The sequence below is a fragment of the Oculina patagonica genome, chromosome 7, assembly GCF_052425735.1.
Source record: "Oculina patagonica isolate OP01 chromosome 7, crgOcupat, whole genome shotgun sequence".
Taxonomy (NCBI): Eukaryota; Metazoa; Cnidaria; class Anthozoa; order Scleractinia; family Oculinidae; genus Oculina; species Oculina patagonica.
Window position 1 is genome coordinate 30,164,463 of NC_135764.1, and position 9,563 is coordinate 30,174,025.

Consider the following 9,563-nt stretch of genomic DNA (forward strand, 5'->3'; position numbering starts at 1 on the left):
AAACCTAAAGCTATATCAACAATCATTGTACCTGAACATTTAGTGCATGAAATCTTTTCCGGCAATTATATGCCTCCTTGTTCTCGGAAGGGCATCGTATATGGATCAGGGTCCCATCTATTGCACCAATTACTCCTGGGAAAGTATCCCCAAAATCCGCCTTGACCTCATTTATCTCGTTACCTAATAAAGTACAAAAAATAGCTTTTCACAAACTTTTCTTCTTCAATATATGACAACAAAATAGGCAAATCCATTTCTTCATTTTATTTTTTTTTTAATATACATTCATGGGTGAATACTTTTAGTATACTCAAGTTATTAGCAAGGACTGCAATCGAGATACATCAATATAGCCGTGTTTTCAAGTAGAAATGGAGGCTAACAACCACGTACATGTATAATTTTTATTTAAATATTTGTCAACACTTCATCAATAAACAATTAAGTTTATCAGTGATTATTGATGGAGTGTTTACATATATTTGACAAATTTATAGCATAAGACATGTTGAAGTATATATTTTCATTGCATGCAAATAAATATCGATTCATTTGGAGCTGGAAAAATAAACTGCACTTGACAAAATTTCCGTTTCGGGTAATTGTTACAAATAATATAAAATAAATTTGTAGGACCATGAACGCCTATTTTAGAAATTCATTGTAATAAGCTTGCGTGTGGTATGTTTGTGTGTCGGCTGTTATGTCCATTTTTTTCACATAGTGGGACAGTTTTTAAATTAATTGAAAAGTTTAGACGTTATTTCGTCAGTGGAGCCAGTGTTAATCGCATTTGCTGCAGTTTGCCATGATGATTTCAGAACAATTTTCAGAATTTTCAGTGTTTTCTTTTCCCGGCACCGTAACAAATGTAAGTTTCTGTAAGTGTATTTATAAATTTGGGTTTCAGTTTGTGTCCTTTTCAGTTTAATTCGTTTGGTAATTTCTGTTACTCGTATTTTATTTTAATTCAGTTTTAACAACGATTAACTATTGTTTGCTCAACGTGTATTGTAATGCATTTCGTGTCTATTCGGGTTGGTCTACGTCTGTTTATATCAAAGGATCACAATTGATGGCGTGCGTATAGAAGTTACTTCCCGGCTTGTGGCCGTATTTGGCAGTTACATATATTAACTAATTAATTTTTTCCACAGTCATACAGTTTACTCACCATTTGGCCATCTTATGTATTGGTTTTTTAGCTCACACACCGCTTTCATCACTCTGACCACTGTCCGCGAAACACTGCTGTAGGTTACATTAAATCGATCGGCGATTTCCCGAGTACCTTCTTGCGTCGCCATTGTCCAAAGGAAGAGCAGTATCTGCTTCTGTGGTGGAATTGTGGGCCTTCCGAAAGGGTTGCCTGTTGGTATTTTGCCAGTTTGGATAACTTCTCTAGTCAATAGTTCGGCAGTGGTGCGAGTCATCCGAAAATGTGCTGCAAACTCATCTCCAAAGTAACTCGGCACAGTTCTTTCAAAATAGTCGGTCGGTATAAAACGCAGGCCATGCAGACTGCAGACTGCAGACTGCAGACTGCAGACTGCAGACCGTGCAGACCGTGCAGACGGTGCAGACTGAGTATTTTTTTCTTCTTCTTTTTTTACATTGTGTTTCACAAAACTTTTCACGAACGGTTTCCAAAGTTCGTTTGAAATTCGCGAAGTTCGCTACGAACTTTAGGGGGAATTTCATCGTGTAGTTGTCAATCAAATTACGAACTTCGAAACGAAATTGTGAATTTCACGTGCAACGAAGTTGAAAGGTTGAGGAGTTCGCAAGTTGAGAAGAAGTTCGTCCAGTTTGTTTAATTTGGTGAAATGAATCCGTTCACGGTACAAGGAAAGGCAATTTCAAGTCCAGGAAGGCAGGAATTATCTAAAGTTGGCCTTAAGGTCAAGGATTACTTTATTTAGCTTCCAGCTTGTTGAGTTTTCTTCTACTGTCGGAGAGCGCGTTACACTGTAAACATTGGAACATTTTAAGTTATAGGTAAAACGAACTGGTCGGATATAGCAGTTTATTTGTTAAGTTCAGGTTTCTAGTTCAATTTTATAACCGTCGGACATGAGAAATCTGAACTCTAGGCTTCTATTTAAACAAAAAGGACCCCTAAGATAACAGTACTCTCAAGTACTGATGGGTTAATCGTATCCTGTTAAAAATATTCGTTTATTATTATTATTATTATTATTATTATTATTATTATTATTATTATTATTATTATTATTATTATTATTATCATTAATGTAAACAAATGCTTCGGTTGGTAGTTATGCTTTGGGAATACAGGGTTTTCTTGAGAAATCCCCCAACATTTTTTACACTGTCCTTAATAATAAAATATAAATAATTCGTAAATAAATACACATTCCAATTGTTCCAAAGCAATTGTTCCAAAGCAAGTGTTGTTTATTAGTAAAAAAAATTTAACCAAAGCTTATTTTTTTGCAAATATAAATTATTTCAGAGGAACAGAGTTTATCAAAAACAGACAGATGGCGTGACTAACGTGTTGTGCAAACACAGAAGTATAACAAAACGGAATTGAAGTGTTCTTGTTTCCGCAGATTTTCCAAACTGATGTGTATTCAAGAAGGAAAACGTTTTTTTCTCTTTAGAAGATTTTTACGGCACACACAAACAGTATTTTTATATGTAAACCGGTTCATCTGTTGAAATTCTTTCCTTCGAAACTGCACACGGCAGAACTTGTAATCTATTTTTAGTCGGGTGTCGGGTGACATTGGGAAAACTCAGTTGTAACACTGATTCACAAACCATTTTTAGGGCAGCCTTGCTTTTTAGTCCGTTGATGTCCTTGCCTTACTGGACTTGGGATTGCTTTTTGCTGTACCGTAAACGGATTCACTTCACCAAATTAAATAAACTGGACGAACTTCTTCTCAACTTGCGAACTCCTTAACCTTTCAAGACCCCTTTCAACTTCGCTGCACGTGAAATTCACAATTTCGTTTCGAAGTTCGTAATTTGATTGACTTAATGAAATTCCCCCTAAAGTTCGTAGCGAACTTCGCGAATTTCAAACGAACTTCGGAAACCGTTTGTAAAAAGTTTTTTGAAACACAATGTAAAAAAAATAAGAAAAAAAAATTACTCAGTCTGCACGGTCTGCACGGTCTGCAGTCTGCAGTCTGCAGTCTGCATGGTCTGCGTTTTATACCGACCGCAAAATAGTTTTGGATACGCGATAAATTTCTTCTAACGAAACAGCAAGAAACCCCTGCTATTGAAACAAAGTCAAAGTTATCTTCGTTTCTAAAAAAAATCGATTTCTTCGTCAAAATTGTCAACAAAGTCGCAAATTAAAGGAACTGCAACATCATCCATTTTGTTTTGTTGCGCCTTTACAAAGCGATTTTTAATCGACCAATGAGATTTCACGTTTACGACTGAAAACGAGGCTCCAGACCTCGCACGGAAAAAGCCTTTCAATTTGACCCAGAAAGTTTCCGGAATTTCCAACCGGAAATTTTGGCCTTACCATTAGGCCACCAGCGCGCGGCGGCCGTGTGACGTCATTTCCGCCACACACCAAGCTCACAAATAAATAAATTATATATGACCGTAAACTCCACACGAGATTTCATCCCGCCTGAGCCCTTTGAGGGACAAAATTATACACCCCGCTACGCTCGGCCTTCGGCCTCGCTTCGCGAGGAACTAACTTACAGTATGTTTCGAAGAAGAAAAGGCGTTCCCTTGATTAAGCTCTGGACAGCCTACTTCAATATTTTAATACTAGTAATACGTGACTCGCAGGGCCTCGCGAAGCTCTGGGTTGGGGAGGGGGGGGGGGGGGTGTTATAAATAAGGAGTGGATTATTTGAAGTTAAACATTAATTGAATTGTACATATTCAATTTTCCACAGTAGGCAGGAAGATATATTTGTTAGAAATATTATTTCAACGGGCATGGCCGCGACACCCTCGTTCCCAGGGTCTACTCCGCTAAGATGGTGGCTTTTTCTGGTTCGTAAAGAGGTAGAAAGCGTTGGGAAGCGCAGGCTATTTTCAAAATCATCGACAAATTATTGGATAGTCGCATTGTGGACATTTATTTGATGGCATAAAAAAAAAGAAGAACGAACGGCAGGAGGATTCGAAGCCTCCGCCCGCGCGCCCCTGATGGCGATGAAAGGTTTATAGCCTGAATAGGCGTTGAGGGAGTATTATGTGGAAATCAATGTTATTTTAATCCGAAAAGAAAAACGATAAAAATGAAAGGCTCAGAATTCGAACCCACAAAAAAAAGAAAAAAAAAAAGAAAAAAAAAACCCTAGCCGGATTCGAACCCCCGACCTCAGGTCCGAAGATCTGATTTCAAGTTCGACGCCTTACCATTAGGCCACCAGCGCGCGGCGGCCGTGTGACGTCATTTCCGCCACACACCAAGCTCACAAATAAATAAATAAATATATATATATGACCGTAAACTCCACACGAGATTTCATCCCGCCTGAGCCCTTTGAGGGACAAAATTATACACCCCGCTACGCTCGGCCTTCGGCCTCGCTTCGCGAGGAACTAAGTTGTTTACGATTTTTGAGTCAAACAAACACCGTACCAATCATGATTTCTGACACGTTCAACTCAAGCTTTAAGAATAATCATTGTTAGTTAAAATCGAAAAACTGGAAGAATAAGTAAGCAAGTTCGCTATGGCTTCGCTTCGGAAAAAGCATAATTTAAACTAAGAAAAATTACTAACAATAGACCTGCACAACAGCACTTGCTTGTAATCATCTTGTAAATTACAGAAACTCTAAAGACACCTAAAGCGTCGTTTGTCCACATGTTTTGCGCGAAACATGGTTGAAGAGTCAGCTGCTAATGTGTTTTCTCGGAGTTCTAAAAATATCGCTTTGTTTAAAGTATCTCTCTACACACAAAACATTTACAAAAATTTGAATTTAAAATTTCTGTGCCCAAGGCTTTCAGACTATCAGTTCGAATGAGATGCCGAAGAAATCAGTAAAAAAATATGTTAGTAACACTGCGTACGGTATACAATAAGGTTCTTTTGCAATGACGACGGCGACGCCAAGGATGAAAAAATGAATTTATATGTAATTTTCACTTGGAAATCTCGCAGTTCTCCAAGTGTATTAATTGTATCTATTGAACTAGCTCCAGCTGAATATATAAAGAGAGCTTTTAACCCCAGAGTCTGTCTTAATGGACTTTTTTCAGTTTGATGGTCTTGGGAGTTTGTTGTGTTTTGTTGAGTATTAGACTTTCTCAAAGTCCTTTTAATTTTTTTTTCTCTGGTTGGTTCGGCCTTAAGGTGGCCCGCGGGTATTAATGATGCTGACACGGTTCTCTTTTTTAAGCGCGTTTTAAGACGGGAAAACGTGAAGCGATTGCTTAGATTTTTGAGAATCTGAAAGAAAAATCCTTAAATTATATAAAATGATAAGTTTTATGGCGATCAAACGCGATTTGTTTAAGTAATGAGCGATTTTCGGAAGCCTTTGTTTTAAATAAAATGCGATTATTTTTAAAATGCCACGGTTTTTTTTTTGCAATTACCCCAAAACGCTGCCAAACAGTTGAAGTTTACTCACAACAACTTACAGGAAAATCCACTCCGTAGATTTCCTGAACGAGCGACATCTTTATTTTGCCTTTGAAAACTGTTGTGTTATGCGTTTGACTTGACCATCGCATAAATGTGATACTTATAATAACCCAGTACCAGCCAGTTTTGAGGCTGATGTCACCTTAATCTTGTGTGTTAAAGTTAGAAAGATCGTGTATATACATCAAATGTTAGCAGTCAATAAAGATGGATGGTTTTCAGCCCAATTTTATAAATAATCATATAGCTGTCAGTAAATCCTATATTGTCAGCGCAGCTATTTTTCCTTAATTTCTGAGAACTGTCCAACTTGGGATTAAATTTGGATAGTTTCAATTAGGACTTTCAGGTAAAATGTACGCCAAACAGTGCGCGAGCAAAAATTCCTTTTTCTTGACCCGGCCAGCGCAGCTATTTTTCCTTAATTTCTGAGAACTGTCCAATTTGGGATTAAATTTAGATAGTTTCAATTAGGACTTTCAGGTGAAATGTACACCAAACAGTGCGCGAGCAAAAATTCCTTTTTCTTGACCCGGGAAGTGTGTTCAAGGATTGTGATGTTTATCGCGTACAAAGTCTTGAAGAGAAGTTGGAGGACCTGGATAGTCTGTCTTTAAAGTATTGGCTCACAAAATTCGTCCAAAACTCGGTTGCGAATAAGAACGGTGGTCTCTACGAGATATTCAGGAACGTTTTTGAATTGCGAGGCAAACGTAAATTTTAGAGTTATTCCAAACAGAAGCTTGTCTATTCAGTCGGTGTTTGTGTCATTAATATTTAAATTAGGATAACCCTGCATCACAAGGGTTTGACGTTTCATCTCCGACCGCTGGTCCAGGGGGACGCGGGCTCTGGGAACGAGAATGCAAACCCTACAGTTTGATTCAGTTTGATATTTCATCAAGCTATCGTGGAAAGGCCTCTGTCCAGTGTTCCATCGGGGTTTCAAACCACACGCACCTGACCAAATTGGCGTATCCCGATTGGCTTGTGAATTCATGAATTATTAATGAGTTTGAGAAAAAAATGTAAAAAACTGAAAATCAAAAATTTGATCACAGGGGCACTTTAAGAAAATAACAAACTGAGTTTACAAAATAAATACAAAATTATTGTAAAGCCGGTCTTTAAAGAACGGTTAAAATGCCATTTTGCAAATTTTTAAGTGTAAATTCAAGCAAATACAAAGCTGTTTTTAAGGTCGACTCACTCTTCCTATGAACTTAAGAAAATTACATATCAAGTTTACAATAAAACTACCAAATGACTGTAAACCAGTGTCCAAAGAACAGTTAAAAACCGTTCTGCAAGTGTTTCTGGTGTGTACATTAAATCATATGAAAGCAGGTATCAGGTCGACTATACAGCCGAGTATCGACGCTTCAGAGAAAGATCTTATTTGAACGTCCAGTTTTCAATGAAAATGTCGAATTGTAAAGCCAGTGTCCCAAGAACGGCCTTGAGAACCGTTTTGCAAAGTTTCAAATTAAGGTGTGCATTAACTCAAATAAACTAAACACTTTGAAGATCTTTGAAATAAATATTGTTTACAAGTTTTAGGTCGACTGAAACTTCCTATAAACTTAACTTACGAAATTTCAGAAGAATGATTCATCCGATCTGAGATTGTTAAACACTAAATTTTCGGTGACCTCTGTCCACCTTCTAATCTCGTACCCAGATGTCTACTTACCAGGGTTGAGAAGATCTGGGTACGAGATTTTCCACCTTCATCAGAGTATTAGCCATGTTCAAAACGAGCAGGGGACTGGGTACGAATATTCAATATCGATAACACTGAAAAAAACTGGGCCCGTCATCTAAAAGAGCATCCATAAATTAGTAACTCAACCAAATTTGAGAGTTATTGGTTTAAATGCATAGGTATGGTTCACTTTTAGAAATTGCTAAAATAAGAGAGCTTAGTATGGATTGGAGGGACAGCTGTCCATCCAGCCATACAAAGCTCTCTTATTTTAACGATTTTTAAAAGAGTTCCATGCCTTTGCGTTTAAACCAATAACTCTCAAATTTGGTTGAGTTACTTATTTTTGGATGCTCTTTCAGATGTTGGGCCCAGTTTTTCAGTGCAATCGATATTGAATATTCGTACCCAGTCCCCTGCTCGTTTTGAACATGGCTAATTGAAAATGAGTTCGTTATAATATTAGCGCGCGCTAGTCATGTTTGAATACGCCATCCAATCTTTAATTCCTTAACAATGGAGTGTAAGCGCGCGGAAGGGGTTTCCTTTCGTTAACCGCGTTGGAATCCACCGTAGAGTACCACGACTCTAGGAACAGTCTCTTGGTGTAACTTGAGATTCCTCGTTCAAGGATCGTGGCATTTCTTGGGTGGATGTCATGCTCGGTTGATTCCGAAAATTACATATAAAGTGAATAATCTGATAACCACGAAATGACTGTAAATCAGTCTCCAAAGAACAGTTAAATTTGTTCTGCAACATTCTGATGTGTACATTGTATCAAATGAAAGCAGGTTTGAAATAAACGTTATTTACAAGTTTCAGTTCGACTTTACAGAAGTGTTGTCGCCTCAGAGAAAGATCTTATTTGATCTTCATGTTTTCAATAAAAAGCTGCGAGCTAAAGTTTTTAATCTATGTACCGGTCTATATGTTATTCTAATCTTTTTTTCGCATTTAATCCGTTCGGTTATGTCTGATAAATAGTTGAAAATAACCGCCTTGTAACAGTGTATAATCTTTCTAGTCAAAACTGAAAACAAAAAAATTCTGTTTGCTTCCAAGTTTTGTTTGTGACCGTGTGGTGCACAATCGCAATTCGCGTTTTAATTGGGTTAAAGATCCGTTCCTAACATTTTACATTTAAATTCAGGAACTGCATTTTTGGCCATTTTGAGAAATCATCCGTTTGAACTGCCGAAATTATTTTATAGCAGAGGCACAATTAGTTAATTGTCTGACTCACTGAGGCCTGATCAGTACCCTTGAATTGCCGCGAAAGCATCTAAAGAGATTCTTTAATGCCTGGCGATAATTTCCACTGAAAATAAAACAGATACAAGGATTTATAGCACAATTTGCGTACGGCAAAAACTTGACAACAATAAAGAAGTAACGGAAGCCACAAGACCATATGAATATGTCCGGTACAAAGAGAATCAGAATCCAGCAGATACTGGTGGGCAGCCAGCACACTGCAAAGCCTAACACAATAGCAATGGCCATCTTCAGCACATTTCGTTCCCTTTTCATGCGTTGCTGTCTCGTGTTGTCCGATTGTTCGCCTGGAATCTTCTCTGACTTCAGCTTTAAGTAGGTGATAATGTAAAGTATGGCTATCAACACTAAAGGGGTATAAATGAATGCAACAAATATGGCTAACATGTAATCTACAATAGATGAAGACTCTCCAAAGACTTCAATCCACTGCAGTGAACACACCAGTCCTCCTCGATATTCAACAAGTTTAAAGGTGAAGAGATCAGGAGAGTTGATACCCATCGCGACGATCCAAGTGGCAAGAACGAAGAACAGGCACAGCTTTGAAATGATGAGTGGGGAACGGAGGGGAAATACCACAGCACCAAATCGATCCACTGCTATCAGAACCAGGCTCTGAACAGACACAGCACTGGAGACATTTGGTAAGAAGAAAGACAGCTTACATAAGGCCTGGCCAAGAGGACCGCTGATCAGCCAGGAGTCGATGTACAACTCTGTGAGTCTCCGCGGGATCAGGAAAATCGGATACAGCAGATCGGACATGGCCATGTTTACGATAAAAAAGTTGATAGGTTTTCTCATGGTTTTCGTCGTATAGACAATTACTGCTATGAAGATATTTCCCGCCAGCGAGACAACAAAGATCAGGCAGTAAGCGAAGGTTTCTCCGAGTTTTAAGGCTGTAGGATTGAAGCAGCTCGATAGTTGTGTTCCATTCGTCGTTGTGTTCACGTTTGCCGACAT

General features: G+C 38.2%; 1 protein-coding gene across 1 annotated transcript; it reads right to left on the bottom strand.

Moving 5' to 3' along the window:
• Window positions 1-4,646: 4,646 nt before the first annotated feature.
• LOC144659371 (QRFP-like peptide receptor) lies at window positions 4,647-9,563 on the bottom strand. The gene is made up of 2 exons (XM_078519781.1): window positions 8,580-9,563; window positions 4,647-4,700 (listed from the first exon to the last, which is right to left on the bottom strand). Exons 1-2 carry the CDS (start codon window positions 9,561-9,563, stop codon window positions 4,647-4,649), a joined length of 1,038 nt encoding a protein of 345 aa, XP_078375907.1.